The sequence below is a fragment of the Neoarius graeffei genome, chromosome 8 (assembly GCF_027579695.1).
Source record: "Neoarius graeffei isolate fNeoGra1 chromosome 8, fNeoGra1.pri, whole genome shotgun sequence".
In the NCBI taxonomy this organism is placed as follows: Eukaryota; Metazoa; Chordata; class Actinopteri; order Siluriformes; family Ariidae; genus Neoarius; species Neoarius graeffei.
Window position 1 is genome coordinate 91,087,340 of NC_083576.1, and position 25,918 is coordinate 91,113,257.

Genomic DNA, 25,918 nt, shown 5'->3' on the forward strand with positions numbered 1-25,918 from the left:
TGGCTGGTTGAGATGCAGCTTCAGAATCGCATCACCGGGAGGAGAGAGCGCAGTTTGGAACTCGAACCCTGAACATGTCGACTGTGAAGAAGAGAAACTCTGGGCACCATGAGGAGGATGAGGAGGGGGACCCTCAGGCGGCGGAGAAGATGCTGAGCGGCGGAGGAGCGGCAGGCTCTGGAGGAGGAGGAGGAGGAGGAGAGGAGGAGGAGACGGTGGTGCTGCAGCGCACCATCACGCTGGTGAACGGCGTGGCCATTATCGTGGGCACCATTATCGGCTCGGGGATCTTCGTGACTCCGACCGGCGTGGTGAAGGAGGCGGGCTCGGTGGGGCTGTCGCTGGTGGTGTGGGCGGTGTGCGGGGTGTTCTCCACGGTGGGCGCGCTGTGCTACGCCGAGCTCGGGACCACCATCACCAAGTCCGGCGGAGATTACGCTTACATCCTGGAGGTGTACGGCTCCCTGCCCGCCTTCCTCAAGCTCTGGATCGAGCTGCTGATCATCAGGCCGTCCTCGCAGTACATCGTCGCCTATGTGTTCGCCACGTACCTGCTCAAGCCTCTCTTCCCGGTGTGTCCGGTGCCCGAGACCGGAGCCAAACTGGTCGCGTGCCTCTGCATCCGTGAGTTCATTCATTTATTCATTCATTCACTTCACTCACTCACTCACTCCACTCATTCACTCCCCTCACTCATTCATTCACTCACTCCCCTCACTCATTCACTCACTCCCCTCACTCACTCCACTCCCTCACTCACTCACTCCACTGTTTACTTATTAATCTGCGGTTGGTAGAAGAGAGCAACTGGACTTGCAAGTCCAGTTGCTCTCCAGTTGCTCTCTTCTATCAACCACAGATTACTATGTACCTGGATGACTGAGAATCTTCACAGACATGTTTACTGATTATTATTCACTCTGTTCTTCTGTCCCAGGCCCACTCTGTTCTTCTGTCCCAGGCCCACTCTGTTCTTCTGTCCCAGGCCCACTCTGTTCTTCTGTCCCAGGCCCACTCTGTTCTTCTGTCCCAGGCCCACTCTGTTCTTCTGTCCCAGGCCCACTCTGTTCTTCTGTCCCAGGCCCACTCTGTTCTTCTGTCCCAGGCCCACTCTGTTCTTCTCCCCCAGGCCCACTCTGTTCTTCTCTCCCAGGCCCACTCTGTTCTTCTCTCCCACTCCACACTGTCTGTCACTTTCTGCTGCACAAGTTTGTGTCTCGTGCACCAACTCGCACCCTCAGCACACGCGAGGTTTCATTTCATTTGCAGCATGCTTATAATGAAAAGGGGATTCTGTAACACAGCTTTAGTGTGTGTGTGTGTGTGTGCTGAAAGCAAGTCTGATAGTTTCATCATCCATCAATATGAACAGGCGGAAGGAAGAACACAAACCCTGGCACGCATTTCAGCATGGCACTGTGACGTGTGCGCGCGCGTGTGTGTGGTGAAAACGAGTCTGATAGTTTCATCATCCATCACTGCGAGCGGGCGGGGGGAGAGAGAGAGAGAGAGAGAGAAAAGGGGTTAGAGGGGGAGAGAGAGAGAGAGACTTGGCATGCACTTCAAAGACTCTTTATTGTTAGTTCACTGTATATCCAGCACATGCAGGAGAACCGAAATGCCATTTCTCTCCCACCTTACTTATAAAAAACAGATAAAGATTGCACACACACACACACACACACACACACACAAAAACGATAGATAGATTTTAAAAAATTTAAGAAAAACAATATAAATAGATAATATAGATAAGATGCTAGAAGAGCAGCTTATGAGGTGAATATGACAGCCGTGCAATGATCAATAGCAGCAGATCCAGCAGTAATGCTCATGTTTGTGGTGTGATGTGCAAACGGGTGAGGTAGTTCTCTTGTGTGAATGAATGTGTTACAGACCGGGGTAAGGGGTAGGTAGCGGACAGAGTTCAGCATCCTGACAGCCTGGTGGATGAAGCTGTTTAGCAGTCTCGTGGCGCAGGCCCGGAGGCTTTTCCCTGAGGGCAGGAGGCTGAAGAGTGAGTGTGAAGGGTGGGAGATGTCACCAGCAATGCTGATGGCTCTGTGGGTGAGACGGGATGGGAGACAGGAGCATGGCACTGTGACTTCAGCATGGCGCTGTGACGTATGTGTGTGTCTGTGTGTGTGTGTGTGTGTGTGTGTGAGAGAGAGAGAGAGAGAGAGAGAGCGCGCGCGAGTGAGTGAAGTGCACTAGGTAAGTTGCATTGAGTCTGAATTTTAGACTTGATGTAGGGAGGGTGAAGGAAAAACTGAAGCCGTGATGATTGTTTTTGCTTAGATGCCCATCAGTCAATATCAGCATTAATAATATAAACATTTCTAATTTCCAAAAAATTCCACTTCCTTCCACATCCCTTTCCATTTATTACAGGATCAGAGCAAGTCAAAAAAAGACACTTATACTAATATATATCCATACGTTATCTGTAGCCGCTGATTTTTGGTTTAACACTCTGAGGTCCTGGGCCTGTCGGGCGCTCTGTGGCAGTCTGATAAACCTTGACATTTTTAAGTATTTCATCTAACTAAAAATATCCATGCAAAAGTGACACACATGGTTATTCTGGACACCCTCAGCAATAATAATGAGAGTAAAGTGAATGTAATGAAATTTGTTTTTATTTTAATTAAGTGCAAACAAGTTTACAAAAAACTATTTTCAGAGTCTTCAAACCTTGTAAAAAAAAACGCACTATAAATCAAATCAAGTTTATTTGTATAGCGCTTTTAACAATAAACATTGTCGCAAAGCAGCTTTACAGAATTTGAACGACTTAAAACATGAGCTAATTTTATCCCTAATCTATCCCCAATGAGCAAGCCTGTGGCGACGGTGGCAAGGAAAAACTCCCTCAGACGACATGAGGAAGAAACCTCGAGAGGAACCAGACTCAAAAGGGAACCCATCCTCATTTGGGCAACAACAGACAGCCTGACTATAATATTAACAGTTTTAACAGGTATAACCCTCAACTGTCCTCATGGGGCCGTCCTTCACAGGAGTGGGGCGATAAAACTCCGACCAGACACAGGGCACCAGGATGGATCAAGCAGGTCCGAGGGGCAGAAGAGGCCAGCATCTCAATCCCAGGATCAACAACATGTAACTCAGAGGGACAGATTGGGGGGGGAAGAGAGAGAGAGAGAGAGAAAGAAAACACATGTTAGGTATGCCCTAAAAATGACAAGTATTAAATCTGTGTGGTAGGCTCGCAGAGACGAGAGTCTTTACATCAGGCATAACACACAACAATGGCATGTTAATATGGTAAAATATATCATGACCTGCTCTGGCTGGATGCTTGATTGGGTGATGGGAGCACACTCCTCAGCAATGATGAGATGCAGATGGGACCCTTAGGGCTGGCCAAGACAATTCAGTTACATTTCACCGGGTCTGGGACATGCGACAGAATGTCTGACGGCCGATTCCCTGCAGGCTACGATAGCCAGTCGAGGTCTCCACCCTCTCCACCAAAAGATTTCCTGTTGACTCCATGTAACTCAGAGGGACAGATTTGGGGGGAGGGAAAGAAAACTATAAATATATTTGCATAAGACTTTTGAAGTCTGAACTTTGTAAACATAGGTGTTGGCTACATAAAAGTAAGAACGGTATTCAGAAATGTTCTGTACTTTCAATACAAATTGTAGAAACTTCAGACTACCTTTGTTTTCTCCAAAGCCAGTTGCCCTTTCAAATGAATATTGATGAGGTCGGTGTAATTCACTGTCTTACCATGTATCCTTAACTCTGGTACAATATATGTATATAGGAGTCATTGTATATAAAATCACTTCATTTTGCTTTTACTTAAGTTATTGAACTTTTTTAAATTTACTTTATTTTTTTTTAAATACTATTTTATCTTCTATTTTTAGACATGTTTACTTCTTTGATTCAGGAGCTTGGTTGCAAATTTGAAGAATTTCCCTCCGGGGATTAATAAAGTAATTCTGATTCACCTGTAATCACTGATTTCCCCCCCCCGTCACTGTCAGTAGTCCATTTGTCAAAGCCCCTGGCCCTGGCCCCTGTACCTCCCTGGCCCCTGTACCTCCCTACCCCCACACCTCCCTGCTTGGAAAGTTACTGCAAAGAAAAGAAGCCCTAACAGCCAAAGCTATCACAGTCGCAGATTAAATATTCTGGCTTCTTCGAAATCTTATAATAAATATACCCTCTTCAACTGTAAGATACTCAATAAAATGTTCAGTAGCTAATGATCATCCCTGGATTGTGGCTCTCTGCTGTCAGTCCTTATCGCAGTCCTCATCTGGATGCCAAGCATCATAACGGTTCTTGTCAGGTTGAAGGCAAAGGAAAACATCACACGTTTTGCACTTCCACAGGGTTTTTGTTTTCCTTCCCTGCAACCTGCAGTACGCGCAGGCTCTGCGACCATCACCGGCCCTTTTCCCATTTGTGTTCAGCTCTATCTCACAAACTGGCTCGTGAGCCTTGCCAGCTTTCTTCAGAGGAGCCTTTGGGGCCTCAAAACGCAGTGGTAAACCACACAGCTGTGCAGTGAGCTCCTCCATGAAATCCCTGTGGCTCAGGCTTTTCTTCTGCATGTTTTGCATGAGTTCTTTGTGGAGGATGAAGGCGTTTGTTGCAGCAATGTCCAGGAAGTTCTTGTACCACTTCAGTTTTGTGCTGTGCTGTGTAGTACTGGATCAACTGGTCAGACAAGTCCACACCACCCATGAACTTGTACTCTACCACGGTGAGGGTGTCCAGAATAGAACTATGTGTGTCACTTTTTTGCATGGATGTTTTTAGTTAGATGAAATACTTAAAAATGTCAAGGTTTATCAGACTGCCACAGAGCGTCTGACAGGCCCAGGACCTCAGAGTGTTAAAGTGGCTGGTGAGGGTGTGTTTTAATTCTATAATGCATCTGGCACCAAAATATTAAACTGTAGATTCAGACTTTGTCGACCAGATGAATGTGTGTTAATTTCAGTTTACAAATTTTTTTAAATTTAATTTTTTTTTTCTGTTATGATGATGATGATGATGATGATGATTTTACTTTAAACATTTTCATTCATTTCCATGGATTGGCTGCACCACATAAAACAAATGACCCCTAGTTTAAAGATTAACTGTAATTGTCGAACATCCTGTAAAACAACTTTTCTTTTTTTTTGATCAGCTGGACTCATTTTGTGGTGCCACGCCCCATTTAGTTATGTTAATTCTACAGTTGCACACTACTTAAAGACAATAAATTGGCAACGATTTACAAGAACAAAAGTTAATGTGTGACAAACATTCCATGTTCACAGTGTGTGTGTATATAAAGTGAAGGAGCTGTTTACTTCAGACTTGTAACTCTGTAAAAAAAAGTTGAGCCAGTCCGGATTAGAGGAAGATTAAAAACGCACACAAACGCACATCGTTGCTTCATTGTTCTTCTCCAGTCTCTGCTCATTATTAGAGAGAGAGAGAGCTGTGGAACTAATCCTCCCAAAAATAAATCCTGTGATGGAGACATTAAATCTCATCTCATTATCTGTAGCCGCTTTATCCTGTTCTACAGGGTCGCGGGCGAGCTGGATCCTATCCCAGCTGACTACGGGCGAAAGGCGGGGTTCACCCTGGACAAGTCGCCAGGTCATCACAGGGCTGACACACAGACACAGACAACCATTCACACTCACATTCACACCTACGCTCAATTTAGAGTCACCAGTTAACCTAACCTGCATGTCTTTGGACTGTGGGGGAAACCGGAGCACCCGGAGGAAACCCACACGGACACGGGGAGAACATGCAAACTCCGCACAGAAAGGCCCTCGCCGGCCACGGGGCTCGAACCCAGGACCTTCTTGCTGTGAGGCGACAGCACTAACCACTACACCACCGTGCCGCCCAGAGAGATTAAATAAATAAGAAAATAAATGAGATGGAGAGAGCGATACAGAGAGAGAGGTGATGGGTGGAATAGATGGATAAGTTGATGGAAGGATGGATAATTTGGTTGCTGCTACCATTTTTGCCTTCAGAATAAAAACGCTGAAATGAATGGATTGAGAGATGAACAGATTGCATGGATGCATGAGCAGGTGGACAGATGAATAGATGGATGGACAGATAGACAGACTGGTTGTTCCTGCTGTTTTCTGATTCAAAATAAATAAAAAGTTAGTTTTGAAGCCTGTACTGTATAAGGGCCCCTTCCCCTCCATTACCCACAATCCTATGCTGCGTGTGGGCGGAGCTGCGTTACTCCTCTGACCTGTTTTACACAATGCAGTGCTGAGAAGCCGAGCGTGATGAAACCCAGTGCGTTATGGATCGACACACACCACCTCCTCACTGAGGGGCCCCTCGCTCATTAGTGCACTCAGTACAGTGTGCGGGGGGTGTTTGGACCGATTTCCAGTTAATGTGCTTTGAAGTGTTGGAGTCTGTCGATGAGGAACTTGTTACCCTCTGCCAGCTGTGATGGAGGAGGTGATGTTTTTGCCATTTTTGTTTGTTTGTTCCCAGTGTAGTGAACAGATTTGGCTGCAATATTGGTGGACAGCTTTAGTCTAATCTGAGGTTCGAGTGATTAGACATTGAGATGTGGCTCGGTGGAGATCTGAACTCGACAGTCTCCTAGTTACATCACTGATCTCTGAACATCACACACACACACACACACACACACACACACACACACACACCCTCTCCCAGCAAAAGCACTGACTCATTTTCTCACACACAGTAGTTATTGATCTTTCTTGTGGTTTGAAGGATATATGGGTGTACGGGTGGATGGATGGACGGGTGTATGGGTGTACAGGTGGATGAGTGTGGTGTACGGGCGTATGGGTGTACAGTGTACGGGTGGATGGGTGTACAGTTGGATGGATATACAGATGTACGGGTGTATGGGTGTACAGGTGGATGAGTGTGGTGTACAGGTGGAAGGGTGTACGGGTGGATGGGCGTACGGTGTACGGGTGGATGGGCGTACAGTGTACGGGTGGATGGGTGTATGGGTGTACAGTGGATGGGTGTACAGTTGGATGGATATATAGATGGATGGATATAGATGTACGGGTGGATGGGTGTACGGGTGGATGAATAGACAGGTGGATGGGTGTACGGGTGGATGGGTGTACAGTTGGATGGATATATAGATGTACGGGTGGATGAATAGACAGGTGGATGGGTGTACGGGTGGATGAGTGGTGCTTTTATCGATGATGGTTAAATGACAGACAGATGGAGTGGTGAAAGGATGAAAAAGATGGATGGAGGAGATTTATGTCCTGTAACTACACGATGTTGTTGTATAAACGAGTAAGAAACTAAAGCATTAAAGTGAGTGCACTTGTCTCCATGGAAACTCTGGAGTTTTGTCGTTGGTTTCTTACACATGGTGAGATGATGCAACAGCCATAATCACTGTGGTTTTTGGTGATGGTTCCGTGGAAACGGGTTCCATCTTGTGCTGTGTGACGGTTTGGAGCGCAGCCGGTCAGGTTCTGATGTCGTTCTGCTCAGTTATCACAGGTCATAAGTTCACATAGTGTCGGGTTTCGAGGACATCGGACACCTGGCAGCCTGTTTTACTTCACTGAGACGATTGTGTGTGTGTGTGTGTGTGTGTGTGTGTGTGTTGGGCTATTTTTGTCATTATTTGTCATGTCCAGGGTCAAACCTGTAATTTAATTCTGTCTCTCTCTCTGTCTCTCCCTCCCTCAGTGTTGTTGACGGCGGTGAATTGCTACAGTGTTCGCGCTGCCACCCGAGTCCAGGACGCCTTTGCTGCTGCTAAGCTCGTCGCTCTGGGACTCATCATTATTATCGGCTTTGTGCAGATTGGCATGGGTTAGACACACACACACACACACACACACACACACACACACACACACACACACACACACACACAAAACCACACCCAATCACTGACATTTCATCACTTCAGGATGTCATTTAAGGTCATTATTTACCAGGTCTAGACACACGGTCTGTCCGGAAATAAAACCGTGTCGGTTGCCTTGAAATGTTAACCGGTGTGACCGTGGGGGCGGAACGCTGTTAGATCACAGCTTGTTCCGTTAGCACCCTCAGGAATTAAAGACTGATACTGAAAGTGTCCCAGAGGTAAAAACCCCACTATCCAGACCATCATCACTCACAGCTTTCCACAAGTGTGTGAGAACAGCAGGACGTTCACAAAAGGTTTTAAAAGTACAACATACAATAAAACCCAAGTCTCTCCTGTTGCGTTTTGACACACCCTTCTTACTGTGTGCAGAAATGCAGCCTTCCTGAAAACAAAAAACTACATTTAATTTTTACACTTTACATTCCCAGATAGAGTAAAATATCTTTAATAATGGGCAAGACCCCCCCCCCCCCCCCCAAAAAAAAAAAAAAAAAATCAATTGGTCCATTGTTCATGAGGGAAAAAAGTGACAACATTCTGCTCTTTGAAATATTTTAATATTTGGAATACTACTAATTTAATTTCTTTGATTTAATTTTCCTGGGTTTGAATTATTTCATCAATAATTGTAGTGTTATTTAAAAAAATATCATAAATACTAAATTAAAAAAACAAATAAAAACAACACACACACACACACACAGTGGTGCTTGAAAGTTTGTGAACCCTTTAGAATTTTCTATGTTTCTGCATAAATATGACCTAAAACATCATCAGAGTTTCACACAAGTCCTAAAAGTAGATAAAGAGAACCCAGTTAAACAAATGAGACAAAAATATTATACTTGGTCATTTATTTATTGAGGAAAATGATCCAATATTACATATCTGTGAGTGGCAAAAGTATGTGAACCTCTAGGATTAGCAGTTAATTTGAAGGTGAAATTAGAGTCAGGTGTTTTCAATCAATGGGATGACAATCAGGTGTGAGTGGGCACCCTGTTTTATTTAAAGAACAGGGATCTATCAAAGTCTGATCTTCACTACACATGTTTGTGGAAGTGTATCATGGCACGAACAAAGGAGATTTCTGAGGACCTCAGAAAAAGCGTTGTTGATGCTCATCAGGCTGGAAAAGGTTACAAAACCATCTCTAAAGAGTTTGGACTCCACCAATCCACAGTCAGACAGATTGTGTACAAATGGAGGAAATTCAAGACCATTGTTACCCTCCCCAGGAGTGGTCAACCAACAAAGATTACTCCAAGAGCAAGGCGTGTAATAGGCGGCGAGGTCACAAAGGACCACAGGGTAACTTCTAAGCAACTGAAGGCCTCTCTCACACTGGCTAATGTTCATGAGTCCATCATCAGGAGAACACTGAACAGCAATGGTGTGCATGACAGGGTTGCAAGGACAAAGCCACTGCTCTCCAAAAAGAACATTGCTGCTCATCTGCAGTTTGCTAAAGATCACGTGGACAAGCCAGAAGGCTATTGGAAAAATGTTTTGTGGATGGATGAGACCAAAATAGAACTTTTTGGTTTAAATGAGAAGTGTTATGTTTGGAGAAAGGAAAACACTGCATTCCAGCATAAGAACCTTATCCCATCTATGAAACATGGTGGTGGTAGTATCATGGTTTGGGCCTGCTTTGCTGCATCTGGGCCAGGACGGCTTGCCATCATTGATGGAACAATGAATTCTGAATTATACCAGTGAATTCTAAAGGAAACTGTCAGGACATCTGTCCATGAACTGAATCTCAAGAGAAGGTGGGTTATGCAGCAAGACAACGACCCTAAGCACACAAGTCGTTCTACCAAAGAATGGTTAAAGAAGAATAAAGTGAATGTTTTGGAATGGCCAAGTCAAAGTCCTGACCTTAATCCAATGGAAATGTTGTGGAAGGACCTGAAGCGAGCAGTTCATGTGAGGAAACCCACCAACATCCCAGAGTTGAAGCTGTTCTGTACGGAGGAACGGGCTAAAATTCCTCCAAGCCGGTGTGCAGGACTGATCAACAGTTACTGGAAACATTTAGTTGCAGTTATTGCTGCACAAGGGGGTCACACCAGATACTGAAAGCAAAGGGTCACATACTTTTGCCACTCACAGATATGTAATATTGGATCATTTGGCTGCTGCCATTGTGGTGCAAGGGTTGTGTGTCTAGAATGGTGGGCAGCATGGTAGTGTAGTGGTTAGCACGGTCGCCGCGCATCTCGTCTTCGCCACAAACCTCATTCAATTTATACGCCGCTCACCGACGAGCGGTCCTTACTAGCCCGTTGTTTCACGGTGTTATACGTGTGTGATATCATGTTTCACGCATGTAGCATGTTGTTCGACCAAATCAACGCAGCTATTCCCATGAGTCACCGTTTCTTTTGGTGCAAGTTAGAACGGTGCTTTTGATTGGCTCACTGTTAACTGCCGTCCAGTAAAACTTCAGCTTTTTTAATAAGCCTTATTTCGCTTCCCTCCCTTGCGACAGATCCGCGTGCTTTGCCTCTGGTTGCTGATCAAAATATGTCAAAATGAAGTTTTTATCGGAAGGCTCCAATACAAAAGGATTAGAAGACGTCTAGAAATAAATGGAGATGGGAATGGCTAAGCGAGTGTGACAAATGGGGAATATGGCTGAGAAAACCGGACGTCCCGGGAGTTGCGTATTGTGACTGCTGTTCAAAGACCTATAAAGTACTTAAGAAGGGACTTAAGTCATGCCGATGAGACTAATCACTTGAAAAACAAGAATTGATTTGTGAAATAAGGGACATTTGTTAAACTTGTACCACATACATTCAACTTTGATAGGTAGTGTATATTGGGCCTTTTCCACGCCCCTTTTTCAGCTCACTTCAGCCCAACACGGCTCGCGTTTCGACTACCTCAGAGCAGCACGACTGAGCTCACTTCAGCCTTACTCGGCACCCAAAACTCGCACGGTTTTGGAGTGGGGCTGAAGTGAGCCAAACCGAGCCGAGTGGGGCTAGGGGCGTGAGGAGACACTCCTCTGTGCACTGATTGGTGAGGAGGATTTACGCCGATTTACAATGTTGTTGCGATATACGAGACAGGGTGGAAAGCTAGAAATTTAACTGTTAGCTTACCATTACACATCGTCTCTTGCTAGCGAGCTTGAACTCCGTGTCAGAAACTGTTCCAGTGTCTGTGTCGTCTGTATCGTCTGTGTCCTCGTCGTCTTCATTGAGAAGGAATTGAAGAAGTTCCCTCTCTTTATGAAGCCTTATGCGCCTCGCCTCATCTATACGCTCTTGCCAGTATCTGTTAGCGTTGTCGGTGACAACAAGCCACAGCACCAAGACCAGCAACACTAACGACTCCATGTCCTCCATGTTTGTTTACTATCCGGGTCGTGAGACTACCGCTTAAAAGGTCACTGATGTCACTGTTTGTGCCGCCTAACGACATCATGTGACGTCCACCCACTTTCGCTAACTCCACCCAATGTGTCCACCCACTTCCAGCCAGCACGGTTCAGCGCGGTTGTAGTCGAAATGCAACTCCAACAGCCCCGCTCAGCTCGACTCAGCACGGCTCAGCCCGACTCAGCCGCGTTGGTAGTGGAAAAGCACCATAAGATGCAAGCTTAATAATGATTGAGGGAAGGGGGTATGAAGCTGGGCACAAGGCCCCTAGACCGGCCAGGTTAGGCCGGCGTAAGGGGACATTATGCCCAATTATTCATCACAAGTATCTGCTTTTATAAACATTTTTTTTTTTGACATTTGATTTACCTTTCAATTATTAAATAAAAGTAAGGTAGGTCTTGAAATAAGTTTGTTAGCTTTATCATCTTTCCTAATGTGGTTGTTGGGTTGAAAACTCATTTGTAGTCCGTAATGGATTATAAAATATAGATATTTTTGTATATGGAAAAAGCTGAATCTTTATTTACTAAAATCCAGGAGTTTCTGAGGACGTCAAGAAATGCAACCCCTTATTTTAACTCAAGCTGTGTATATATTGTAAAAAAGGTATCACAGCAAAAGCAGATTTAAAAATGGCTGTTTCAACATTTAAATTAGTAGTTGCTAGATGTTTTGAAATATCAAGCCTTGGACTTGAAATATTATTTCAGATGAATTGATGAAATGTATTAAACATTTGATGTGAATATGCAAATCATAACTATTAATATTATAAATGTTTGAATGAGAGACAACCATTTTAACTTGTAATTTAAATGTTTTTTCGTGCACCATGCACGTCTGACTTTGTCAGACACTTCAGGTTTTTGAAAATTTTATGCTTGCACCCATGTGCTTGCGTCATTTAATGTTAGTTTTGTTTTATCATCACACCCTCATGCGTAGGAGACTGCACAGTACCACCTCCTTGTCAGGCCTCATGTCGTTGTCAAAATTTGACCGTGCAAGATAAAAAATGTTGGCGTTTTTACACATTTCACCTTCCACACTGTTCAATACACAGCTCCTGGTGTTATTTTTGCAGCGTTTGAGGTCTTCCTTTTTGAAGGACCATCACTGGGCGTGTATGCTTGAGTGTTTTTTCTAATCAGTTTTCATGTGGAAATGCTGAGGAAAGATTATATTTTTGGGCTTTTTATCCTATTAAACATAAGCTGTAAAAAAAAAATAATAATAATCCCCACTAAGTGGGAACTGATGTAATGGCTCTCAGAGGAGTGAAAATAAACACACACGTGTGCACGCGCGCACACAGCTCTACTTGGTGTGTATAGAGATCTTGCATGTGACGTCACAGCCGATCCAGATTGTAACAGACGCCATCTTGTCAGTCAAACGCCATATTTCCACCTTCTACTTCTACCTTTTCTTCTGGAAAACCCTACTATATACAATTCTACTACAACGGCTGCAGCTACAAGCTCTCCCTACCTGTGCACGTTTTTTATGTTTTTTGTGTGTATTTTTGCGTGTTGTTCGTCTGTACCAGACTTCAATATCCACTACAACCGTATGGACTTACTGGACATTGGTTTCCAGCAGAAAATGACGGTTTGTAGCGATTTCCATCGCATGCACAACATTCCGGACGAGATAGCGAGACCAGCGGGGTCTCCGTGGATTGTTATCGGGTCTGGCAGGCGAAGGAAGCGGTGTCGGGAGAGGAAGCAAAAGCGAGGCTGCAGGCAGAGCCGGCCTGTTGACTAAGCTCAGAAAACAGCCACTTAAATCTCCACTGCCAAGCCTCTACCTCTCCAACGCCAGATCCATGGTAAACAAGACGGACGATTTGGAATTACAGCTGGAATTACCTTATTCTATTCTATAATCGGCTGGTCAGTGCTATACTCAATACTTAAGTGACTTACCCGTCCAATGAGGATTTTCTTGTTTACAAGATGCCACATCTGAGGGCGGCTGACAAATCCTGAATTTCTGTAAAGATAACTGTGCAGAGATTTATAAGCATGCAGTGCTTCACCACTGAACAGCGAGGGAAAGTTAATGAGGTAATTATACACGTCTGGGTATTCCACCTCTGGCAGTTCAATATCCACTGACACGGTCGTGAAAACTCCGTCCGGTAAGCCATAAGGGTCACTAATCTGTAGGTCATTTATTTTAGACATGTATCTAATTATCTGTTCATTAGAAAAATGAGCCGTGTAGTCCGTCGGTTGAAATTGGTCCATTTTGTACACGAGTGCAGCTGTGGGGTTTTTTTTTTTTTTTTTTTTTTTTAAACCGACAAGATGGCGGCTGTTTACATTCCGGTCACGTGACTGCAAGATCTCTATTAGGAGGAGCTGGCAGCCATGTTGCAGAAGTGAAACCAATAAGAGGCAGTTGATAAACGTGTGCGCACTTCCACTGAGGCACATAAACGCCAAGCTGCAGTTTTCCACACAGACTGCGGTCAGATGGAAGGAAGAATCAATTAAAAAAAAGGGCTGCCCCCCGATTTTTCTTTTTTTTTTTGAGGGAAATCCTCCTTCACACACTTGTGTACTTTGATCACATGAACCCTGATGTATGTAAGCTGGGTGTTTTTGCCAGTTTGTGGCGTGTGTGCGGCGCCGCCCCCCCCCAATGTTTAAGAGCATAAGTCATGACCCAATAGAGATAAGTGAAGGGCGGGTCTGTATTCGACTCGAATACACGCCAGTTTCTCAGTAAGTGTGCGAGAGAGAGATAACACTGATGACGCCATGCTATCTGACCACTGCTTGTTTGTTTACCAACACAACTTTTTAAGCGAGTGCTCTTTAACAGGCCTTATTTCCTACTGAAGGTGTGGTTTCTGTATGTCTCATTTCCAGAAGGAGGTGTGGCCTGTGAGTTTCTCATTCCAAATGAACGAGGTGCGGCCTGTGTGGGTGCCTCCTTCCAAATGGAGGTGTGGCCTCTGTGTCTCATTTCCAGAAGGTGTGGCCTGTGAGTTTCTCATTCCAAATGGAGGTGTGGCCTCCACACGCCTCGTTCTGAATGGAGGTGTGGCCTCCGTGTCTCATTCCCAGAAGGAGGTGTGGCCTCTGCATGTCTTGCTCCAAATGGAGGTGTGGCCTCCACGCACCTCCTTCCAAATGGACATGTGGCCTCCATGTCTCATTCCCAGAAGGAGGTGTGGCCTCTGCATGTCTTGTTCCAAATGGTGGAGGTGTGGCCTCCACGTGTGCCCTTCTGAATGGAGGTGTGGTTGATGTATCTAAGCTTTTCAGTGAGGAAGGCGTGGCCTGTGTGCCTGCCACTTCTAATAAAGTAGGCATGGCCTCTGTATTTCATTACTTGTTAGCATCGTAGCTAAAGTACAAACTAAAAAACAAACTGGAACAAACATTTTTTCACATTTATTAAGTTGGCATGTCTTTCCTGATTGAACTGTTCCTTTAACATGCACGTTTTAGATCTTGTGTGTGTGTGTGTGTGTGTGTGTGTGTTTCCACACTCTATGAACGTGGCTGTTTTCTGAAGAACAGTGTACCTGAAACAAGAAGTCACACTGTATTATTTACCGTACAACCTGTTCATCTACATTTTGTGTGTGTGTCCCCCCTGCACAGCTGTATGCTTACTTTCGGCCATGTTTTTAAAATCCATGGCTCTTAGAGATGAAACAGAAGAGCAAATCCCATAATGAGGTTCTCCTGTAGCGGGATGAATTGCAGATTATGCGACATTTAAAACACTAATCAGTAAACTGTACGTTTAATTCAAACCCCGTGTTGTTGCAGGACTAACGGTGATCCTGTGTAATCCCCGAGATTCTGGACTGCGACTTTAAAGCTTCTGGAATTGCTGTGCGCACTGTGTTGCAGAAAAAGGAAAAAAAAATCCTAAAAAGTTGGAATTTACACTACCGTTCAAAAGTTTGGGGTCACTTTGAAATGTCCTTATTTTTGAAAGAAAAGCACTGTTCTTTTCAATGAAGATCACTTTAAACTAATCAGAAATCCACTCTATACATTGCTAATGTGGTAAATGACTATTCTAGCTGCAAATGTCTGGTTTTTGGTGCAATATCTCCATAGGTGTATAGAGGCCCATTTCCAGCAACTCTCACTCCAGTGTTCTAATGGTACAATGTGTTTGCTCATTGCCTCAGAAGGCTAATGGATGATTAGAAAACCCTTGTACAATCATGTTAGCACAGCTGAAAACAGTTGAGCTCTTTAGAGAAGCTATAAAACTGACCTTCCTTTGAGCAGATTGAGTTTCTGGAGCATCACATTTGTGGGGTCGATTAAATGCTCAAAATGGCCAGAAAAATGTCTTGACTATATTTTCTATTCATTTTACAACTTATGGTGGTAAATAAAAGTGTGACTTTTCATGGAAAACACAAAATTGTCTGGGTGACCCCAAACTTTTGAACGCTAGTGTATCTGGCATTTTATCAGAAGTCTTAACCGGTATGAAGTAGCTGAATGAATCTGCACTGGATAAACGGATGCTAATGTTAGCGAACTGTTGAGCTCGCGTAGTCACGTACCCCTTTTCCACCAAATCAGTTCCAGGGCTGGTTCGGGGCCGGTGCTGGTTCACAACTCCTTCAACTTGCGAGCCAGCTGAGAACCAGTTTGCTTTTCCATAGCTCGCGGTGCTAAGGGAAGCCACGTCATTACGTCGCTGTATACGTCAGTTACGTCGCTATTTTTGCATTAACCTTGGCGCGAATATCGAAGCAAAAACAACACGGAAGAAGCAGCAGCAACAACAATAATAATAATAATAATAATGGATGACTTCGCGTTTGTACAGCTGCTGCTTCTTGTTGCTTAAAAATGGCGATCTTTTGCGGTCTTGTTGTTGTTGTTGGTCTTAACAACTCCGCCCCCCCGCTGACGTAAGCGGTTCTTTCCTCTGGCCCAGCAGAGAGTTGGTGCTAGCCTGGAACCGGTTTTTCTGGCCCCAGAGCCAGTTCTTTGTCAGTGGAAACAGAAAACCCGGTTCCAAACTAAGCACTGGCCCCAAACCAGCCCTGGAACTGCTTTGGTGGAAAAGGGGCAGTAGAGACCAACCCAAAGCACTCAGAGCTGCCAGTACACTGCATTAGTAAATTTCACAAAATATAGTGTGTTGAGCTGTATGTACTTGGTGTACAAACATGCTACACACATACCGGTAGAAGTGCGTGTGTAAGAGAGAGATGGATAAGGTTCCTGTCGGCACGGTTGCCCCCGCCTGACCCCCTAATACTCGCGTTATCCCTCGGCTTTGCACACAACACAGTGCTTTCTCTCAGGAATAACCACACACTCGTACACCCTTCTCGTGTCATGTGGTCCCAGGGACTCTGACGTTCACACTTGGGTGTCACGAGTTCCTGGTAATCTCCACGTCTCCTTTCTCTCTCACACACTTTTTCCTCTCTCCACCCTCTCTCATTCTTCTATTCATTTCCCAGTGTGATGGAGCGAGAGCCAACATCCATGTGGTGATGGATGATGATATTTTATCATGATGATGTCTTTAAAGCATATGCAGAATGTTATTTAGTTTTGGTAAACGTAGTGTATTGTATTCATTAAAATGTTTAGCAAAGAAATGAGTACAATAATCCGAGCGATCTGATGATATCCAGAACACTGTGGAATTCAGTCAGTGTCGCGTCAGTCATCCTTGAACTTCCTGACCGTTAGGGCTCATTTCATATGAAACGTCAGCAGAAAATAAATGCGTCCTTTTCAAACAATGTAACGGTCACCGCTCACGTACTTCCATGTGTCCTTTATGTTGGTATGGCTGTTAAGCGATACGTCCACTAGAGGGCAGCACTGAGTCAAAACATTAATTTGTCCTCGTGTTCGGGCGAAGGATCATCATATAGATGTTTTAAAATTTCTTACTAAATCGGATAACCTCCTTTTCAAAACATTCAACCGTTTTTTAAATCCATGTCTGCTTTGAACTGTAGGCTACACTGCCCCCGATGGTTTCCAGTGGTACTGCTCCATTATAGATTTGAGCATAAATTCATTTTGTGTCTGATTTGAGACTGGATTTGTCGTTCCTTTTCCTAAAAATCCTTAATTATTTATACATTTCGTTTTATTCTAAGTGCTTCAATAAGAACTTTTTCTCCTCTTACGGAAATAAAACTCCGTGGCCCAGAGCTCAAGAGAGCAAAATTGGCTGTGCTCTCAGGGACGGAGGGGTGGCATGCTCTCTCACACCTGTCAGTCACAATGTCATGAGCCAATCACGGGCATCTGTGAGCTCATGCATAGAGAACTGGGCAGATAGTGCTTTCCTCTATGTGGGTTACGCTGCCCCCTAGTGTTGCATAAACAGCAGTTCGAAAAGATGTGGTCGGATGGTGTGGTGTGCCTCAGAGGAACCATGTAATGACTTTCGCCTCAGTGGGTGGTAGCTGTTGAGTGATAGAGAGCTGTCTGGGAAATAATAAAAATAGTACAATAACTGTTTATTTACAAATGAGACAAAAGATATCATGAGGTGCGTGCGAGAAGTTAAATAACATTTTCTGCGCTATCATCTCCACACTTTTGTATTACGTAAAGTTCTGAATGACTCTGATCACGTCTGCTGATCCTGTAGAGCTTGGCGTTCTTGTGATCTCAAAGTTTCATCCTGTTGGTTGATTAGTAATCTTAAAGGTTCTTATTATACACAACTGAAGAAATTTTCACTTACTTATGACGTTTCGATGTCTTTCTTAACTGACATCTTGATCACATCTAACGCTTGGCGTCTCTGGCCACCGCCGGATGGTGCACGTGACCTAGAAATCAACACTGCTGCATGAATCGGGACGTAGGGACATCCCAACTCAGCCATACGTGGGATCAGCTGATTTCTAGGTCACGTGCACCAACCATCCGGCAGTGGCCAGAGACGCCAAGCATCAGATGTGATCAAGAGGTCAACTAAGAAAGACATTGAAACGTCATAAGTGTGAATTTATTCAGTTGTGTATAATAAGAACCTTTTTTTAAGATTGGCGTTCTTGTGTTTATTAAACAAGTGCCTTTCTGTTTCTGTATGAAATCAGTGACTGGTGACGCCTCACTGCAATCAGAAAACGATTCGTCACCCTGTTTGAGGTGAAACTTTACAATCTCCGCTGATTCACATGGGATTCCTCAAGGCTCAGTAGTGGGTTCGTTTTACTTTTTAGCATTTTATATGTATTTGGGTTTTCTCCCCCCCCCGGGGTTTTTATTTTTTAAATTTATTTTTTTAAACCTAATCTTCACTGATATGTTGATCACATTCATCTCATCTCATTATTTCTAGACGCTTTATCCTTCTACAGGGTCGCAGGCAAGCTGGATCCTATCCCAGCTGACTACGGGTGAAAGGCGGGGTACACCCTGGACAAGTCGCCAGGTCATCACAGGGCTGACACATAGACACAGACAACCATTCACACTCACATTCACACCTACGCTCAATTTAGAGTCACCAGTTAACCTAACCTGCATGTCTTTGGACTGTGGGGGAAACCGGAGCACCCGGAGGAAACCCACGCGGACACGGGGAGAACATGCAAACTCCACACAGGAAGGCCCTCGCCGGCCACGGGGCTCGAACCCGGACCTTCTTGCTGTGAGGCGACAGCGCTAACCACTACACCACCGTGCCGCCCTGATCACATTCAAAACTCTCTCATATTATACACATGCACACTTCCTGATCCACAGCGTTGCCATGTCTGCTGATTTGGAATGATGAGTAACTTCTTCAAGCATAACAGCAATAAAACCAAGTTCTTGCTGTAGTGAGGAAGACCTGTGTGTACACACACACACACACACACACACGCGCTATGAGCATGTAAAGATGTTCCGAAATGGATCAACATTTAAAAGAAATTGAATCCATAATCCCTCGCTTGGTCTAAAGCACAGATCAGGAGCATTAAGGCTTCGTGTGTGTGTGTGTGTGTACACGCAAGTTTCAGACAGAGAAAATGGGTCCGTGTTGGAATTGGTGCCACTCTAGCTGTCGATTCAGCAGATTTGGTGCCTCTCGGGCTAAAAAATGCAAATTTCTTCATTCTTTCTTTCTTGCTCTCATGTTTTTTTGTTTTTCCCGTCCGTACTCAACGCCCACCGTAAGCCTATAAGTCACACGTCTGCTCAGCGTGACCTTGTGGATATCAGCAGTTTTTTCCGGGTCGACATTGAGATCTTTTGTAGAATGAAAATGTGGAATGAAGTCACGCTGTTTTTCTGAACCCACATGCTGTTCCTCTCCCAGGAAAGCGGTGGTCATTATAAATCCTCTTATTCTCTGTGTGTGTAGGTGGTACCCCAAATCTTCTGCCCGAGAACGCTTTCAAAGGATCCAACAGTGACTTTGGGAAGATTGGCTTGGCCCTCTACAGTGGCCTTTTCGCATACGGAGGCTGGTACGCTCATGGATCCAACCAAAGAATTCTAGCTAGAATCATTAAAACGCCGAACAGCAGCAAGTTAAAGGAGCAGTTCAGATTTTTAAAAATCTTATAAATACCTTCCTGGATGTTTTGGTGCTGGAAGTTTTGCTTCTTCAGTTTCCCAAGCTAGCTGCAGTGGCAAAACTAAAGAACTGCGCTCTGAAATCATCACACCGTCACGTTCATGCGTGTCGAAGTGTTCGTTTGGAGGCGTGGCCTAAAGTTCGCAGGTGGAATTTTATATTAGAATGATGATGCGGTTCTAATTGGACTTCTGTGTTGTTGTATGCAACAACGTTTCATTTTAATTTAGTTTTGCATTATCCAGGAGATACAGAGATCATACTGTAGACCAAGACACAGGAAAGGGAGCAGAAAATAATCTACAGGGGAAAAAAAAAAGTCTTGTTTTTTGAAAATAATGAATAAATTACCAGTACTAGCTTATTAAAAATAATTATTTAGGATGGAAATGGAAAATGTATTTATTTTTCTCTCACAGAGGAAATCATCAATTAAACATTTTGATCAGGAGAGATTATTTAATGTTTAATTGGTTTAATATAAGCTGCTGTTCTATAAACCGAGCGTGTGTGATGAACTCAGAAAATATTTTGCCTGGAGTTTGTGTGGCTGTTTTTCTCACACTTTGCTGCTTTTCTACAGGAATTATTTGAATTTTGTGACTGAAGAAATGATCGAGCCGTACAAGTAAGTTAAGAGTGACGGAGAATGAATGAATGACTGGTTTTTGATGTTTTATAGGATAAGACTAATTTGTGTGTGTGATTTTCAGAAATCTGCCACGTGCCATTATCATCTCGCTGCCCATCGTCACCATCGTCTACGTGCTGACCAACATGGCCTACTTCACCACGCTCAGCCCTGAGGAGATGCTCCACTCTGAAGCTGTAGCTGTGGTGGGTACACACACACACACACACACACACACACACACACAGAGCTGTTAAGTGTTGTTCTGGTTCCATGAGGTCTGTGTGCCTTGTAGGATTTTGGGAACCATCACTTGGGCCCCATGGCGTGGATCATCCCCGTGTTTGTGGGACTTTCCTGCTTCGGCTCCGTCAACGGCTCACTGTTCACCTCATCCAGGTCTCACACGCACGCGCACACACTCCTGCTCATTACAACACTTTAATCATGTCAGTGCTGCGAGTTCAGTGTTTTATAGACGTGATTTTATTTTCTGTAACTCCACCTCGTGCTGTAGTGTGTGTTTTAATATTAACTTATTTATCCAGTTTACTGTAACGCTAGTTTGTGTTTAATGCTAGTTATTGTATATTTTTAAAAAAATCTGATTTGTAGACACTGATCATTTGATTACTCTGTGTGTGTGTGTGTGTGTGTGTGCGCGCCTATTAACACTAATCCTGTTACTCTGTTCGCTTCAGTCAGGAAAGCAGTTACGGTGTCCTGAGGAAAACTGAACTGTCTGTGTTTTAATGAAGTGATTTGAATGAATTTTTTTTTTTTTTTTTTTTGTCTTAACTTTTTTTTTTAAACTTTTAGGTTGTTCTTTGTGGGGTCACGTGAAGGTCATCTTCCCAGCCTGCTGTCCATGATTCACCCGAACCTGCTCACTCCATTGCCCTCACTCCTGTTCACTGTAAGCACTCTCTCTCTCTCTCTCTCTCTCTCTCTCTCTCTCTCTCTCTCTCTCACACACACACACACACACACACACACACACACACACACACACACACACACACACCATTAAGGTTACCATCACCTTGAAAGGCAGAGTTATGAAGGGGGCGTGGCCTCTGTGCCTGTCAGTCCCAGTGAAGGGGGCGTGGTTAAACATTTTTGAAAAATGAACCTTTTTAACATACTTAAATGATTTAAAACTGTAATGAACCGAACCAATTTCGTGTGTGTGTGTGTTTTTTCTCTCCCTCAGTGCTTGATGACGCTCCTTTATGCCTTTTCCAATGACATCTTCTCCGTCATCAACTTCTTCAGCTTCTTCAACTGGCTGTGCATCGCCATGGCAATCATCGGCATGATGTGGCTGCGCTATAAGAAACCTGAGCTCGAGCGGCCAATCAGGGTGAGTGGTGGGCGGAGCTTGCATAATAAACCAGATATCTTTTAATATAAGGATGAAAAGTGGTCTTGGATTTGAGTGGTTTAACAGATTCTCTCTCTTTCTCTGTGTGTCATTTGTGCGCTCTCTCTTCTCTCTATCGTTTGTGCTTGCGCTCTCTCTCTCTCTCTCTTGCTCTGTCTCTCTCCTCTTTCTCTCTCCTCTTTCTCTCCCTCCCTCCCTCGCTCACATTCTCTCTCTCTCTCTCTCTCTCTCTGCCTGATTGTTCTTTGTAGTTTGATTAAAAACATGAGGAACTTTACACCCGCTTTAATGAATCTGCTGTGAGCTCAGAGAAATATTTGAGCCCTAAAGACTCGTAATGCAGTCCGTGGCTTCACCATTTTACTGTAAGATTAAAACCATAAAGTGCTTTGTGTTAAATAACTTTCTCTAAACAGTGTGTGTGGAAAACAGGAGTGTTATTCTCAACTCCATTAAAATTCACTTTTATCAAGTTTACCAGCATTTTATAAAAATATATACGATAGAACAGAGAAAAGTAATCAAGAAATCTAGAGCATATGAATATGCAAATTTGAAATTCCCACCTCCACCGTTGCGTCCCCCACCCTTTTTTCTGGTAAATCTGTTCATTTGTATATTAATCCTGAATAATGTTCTCAGTAAAGCTGAAACATCTGTTCAACCTGTTCGCTCGTGTCCTCGCAGGTGAACATCCTGTTACCAGTTTCCTTCGTCCTAGCGTGTCTCTTCCTCATCGTCGTGTCCATCTGGAAAACTCCAACCGAGTGCGGCATTGGATTCGGCATCATCGCCACCGGCGTTCCCGTCTACTACTTCGGAGTCTGGTGGCAGAACAAACCCAAGTGGCTCCAGCAGCTGATCTGTGAGTCTCGAATCGAGTTCTTAGTCAAAATCTGTGACCTTGTAGACAAAATTATATGAAATCCGGGATTGGAAATGTTTGAAAAAACACAAATTTTGCTCTCAGCATTTCAGTCTCCATGTGTCTTCTGTCAACACACACTTTTTTTTTTTTTCTTCCCTCTAGTTGTGCTGTTTTTATAAATATCCAGTTTATTAGCTAAATCATGAGATTTTATTTGTAGTTAAACACACCAGCACTAATGCTACGTTCAAATGAGCGCGTCATTCAGTGACATGCGGTGTTTGGGTTTCTTTTGTTTTTTCTTATTGACAAAACTGAGGTTTTCTCCGTTCTATGTAAATTAGCAATGACACAAATCCAAACGATTGGCTGAAATGATTCCTCGGACCAATCCTACAGCGTGACGTTTCTTCAGTTCCCACCTCCAGCTCGGGGTGTGTGATATTATCGATATATCGTGATGCATTAATAGTATTGGAGATCATATTGCATGAAGAACTAGTATTGATACATCAACAAATATTTCATGTTAGTTTTATGTTTGCATAAAAAGGTTAATTTATTTACATGCGTGAGCCGTGAGAAATAATCTAACTTGATACAATTGCCGATTATTTGATCTTAATATCGAACTATGTTTAACTCGCAGAACTAAATTAAAACCAACTGCCGTAGTGAAAACGGCTGCGTCGGCACGATGATTCTTCTTTTAGTTTTTTGGCGATTTGGCAAAGAGCAAATTGGTGCCTTAGCACCACCAACTGGTCAGGAGTGTGAATTACAACGGTCTATGGGATCAACTCATACAGTGGTGCTTGAAAGTTTGTGAACCCTTTAGAATTTTCTATATTTCTGCATAAATATGACCTAAAACAACATCAGATTTTCACACAAGTCCTAAAAGTAGATAAAGAGAACCCAGTTAAACAAATGAGACAAAAATATTATACTTGGTCATTTATTTATTGAGGAAAATGATCCAATATTACATCTGTGAGTGGCAAAAGTATGTGAACCTTTGCTTTCAGTATCTGTTGTGATCCCCTTGTGCAGCAATAACTGCAACTAAATGTTTGCGGTAACTGTTGATCAGTCCTGCACACCGGCTTGGAGGAATTTTAGCCCGTTCCTCCGTACAGAACAGCTTCAACTCTGGGATGTTGGTGGGGTTCCTCACATGAACTGCTCGCTTCAGGTCCTTCCACAACATTTCCATTGGATTAAGGTCAGGACTTTGACTTGGCCATTCCAAAACATTAACTTTATTCTTCTTTAACCATTCTTTGGTAGAACGACTTGTGTGCTTAGGGTCGTTGTCTTGCTGCATGACCCACCTTCTCTTGAGATTCAGTTCATGGACAGATGTCCTGACATTTTCCTTTAGAATTCGCTGGTATAATTCAGAATTCATTGTTCCATCAATGATGGCAAGCCGTCCTGACCCAGATGCAGCAAAACAGGCCCAAACCATGATACTACCACCACCATGTTTCACAGATGGGATAAGGTTCTTATGCTGGAATGCAGTGTTTTCCTTTCTCCAAACATAACGCTTCTCATTTAAACCAAAATGTTATATTTTGGTCTCATCCGTCCACAGAACATTTTTCCAATAACCTTCTGGCTTGTTCACGTGATCTTTAGCAAACTGCAGATGAGCAGCAATGTTCTTTTTGGAGAGCAGTGGCTTTCTCCTTGCAACCCTGCCATGCACACCATTGTTGTTCAGTGTCCTCCTGATGGTGGACTCATGAACATTAACATTAGCCAATGTGAGAGAGGCCTTCACTTGCTTAGAAGTTACCCTGGGGTCCTTTGTGACCTCGCCGACTATTACATGCCTTGCTCTTGGAGTGATCTTTGTTGGTCGACCACTCCTGGGGAGGGTAACAATGGTCTTGAATTTCCTCCATTTGTACACAATCTGTCTGACTGTGGATTGGTGGAGTCCAAACTCTTTAGAGATGGGGTTTGTAACCTTTTCCAGCCTGATGAGCATCAACAACGCTTTTTCTGAGGTCCTCAGAAATCTCCTTTGTTCGTGCCATGATACACTTCCACAAATATGTGTAGTGAAGATCAGACTTTGATAGATCCCTGTTCTTTAAATAAAACAGGGTGCCCACTCACACCTGATTGTCATCCCATTGATTGAAAACACCTGACTCTAATTTCACCTTCAAATTAACTGCTAATCCTAGAGGTTCACATACTTTTGCCACTCACAGATATGTAATATTGGATGATTTTCCTCAATAAATAAATGACCAAGTATAATATTTTTGTCTCATTTGTTTAACTGGGTTCTCTTTATCTACTTTTAGGACTTGTGTGAAAATCTGATGATGTTTTAGGTCATATTTATGCAGAAATATAGAAAATTCTAAAGGGTTCACAAATTTTCAAGCACCACTGTAGTTTAAACTCTTAACTTTAGTTCTTAAAATAGTCAGCCGATTGTTTTTCTGATTGTATCGTGTTTCATGAACCGCGTATCGTATAGGAGCTTCATCACCGATACTCACCCCTACCTACAACTTTATTTCCCGCTTACTGTCTGATGCACAAATGCAAGAAAAACCAGTAATGCGTATAAATAGATTTTATGAAGAGAAGTAAAGCTTGAGACAGGATGTAGCCTGTGAAGTTTTTTTTGGGTCTCAGCTACTAGTTTCTCATTCGAATCCTGGTTAGGCCACGCCCACACGACAAGCAACACTTGCTAACACGAACGTAGCATTAGATGTCTGAGATATTAACATTAGATATTTCTGTATTTTGATGCCTGTGTAAATGTCCGAATGCCTCTCTCTTTTCCCCCCACAGTCTCGGCCACGGCGACCTGTCAGAAGGTTCTGGAAGTCGTGCCTCAGTCATAAAGGAAAATAAATAAAATGACAGACGCTTTGTAAATGATTCTGCGCACAAACTAAAAGGCAGATTTTCACATTTCTCCCTCTGACCTCGACCTGCTGCAGCCGGGCGCGCTCACCATGAGCTTTCCCTGAGGCTCCACCCACCATGCCCAAACCACGCCTACACAGGGAAAAGAGACGTCTGAATGAGTGCAGAAGTCTTTTTTTTTTTTTTTTAAATTCCCTCTCATCTTTATCTGACTTTCTAACTGTTTTTGTGTTTTCTTTTAATCTATGCTTTTTTTTTTTTTTTTTTTTTTTTT

The 25,918-nt window shown here is 43.6% G+C and overlaps 1 protein-coding gene across 2 annotated transcripts; it reads left to right on the forward strand.

The window, feature by feature from the left end:
* Window positions 1–25,918, forward strand: slc7a5 (solute carrier family 7 member 5). Of its 2 annotated transcripts, XM_060928478.1 has the most exons (10): window positions 1–624; window positions 7,726–7,851; window positions 19,642–19,747; window positions 20,441–20,485; window positions 20,571–20,694; window positions 20,784–20,887; window positions 21,308–21,404; window positions 21,702–21,851; window positions 22,560–22,737; window positions 25,567–25,918. In XM_060928478.1, exons 1-10 carry the CDS (start codon window positions 75–77, stop codon window positions 25,617–25,619), a joined length of 1,533 nt encoding a protein of 510 aa, XP_060784461.1. In that variant the 5' UTR covers window positions 1–74; the 3' UTR covers window positions 25,620–25,918. The 2 variants fall into 2 exon arrangements, with proteins under 2 accessions (XP_060784461.1, XP_060784462.1); XM_060928479.1 differs by lacking the exon at window positions 7,726–7,851.

Coding starts and splice junctions, on each gene's coding strand:
- slc7a5 (XM_060928478.1), top strand. CDS start 75: ATGTCGACTGTGAAGAAGAGAAACTCTGGGCACCATGAGGAGGATGAG. Junction 625..7,725: donor GGTCGCGTGCCTCTGCATCC/GTGAGTTCATTC, acceptor TCCCTCCCTCAG/TGTTGTTGACGGCGGTGAAT. Junction 19,748..20,440: donor CTTTTCGCATACGGAGGCTG/GTACGCTCATGG, acceptor GCTTTTCTACAG/GAATTATTTGAATTTTGTGA.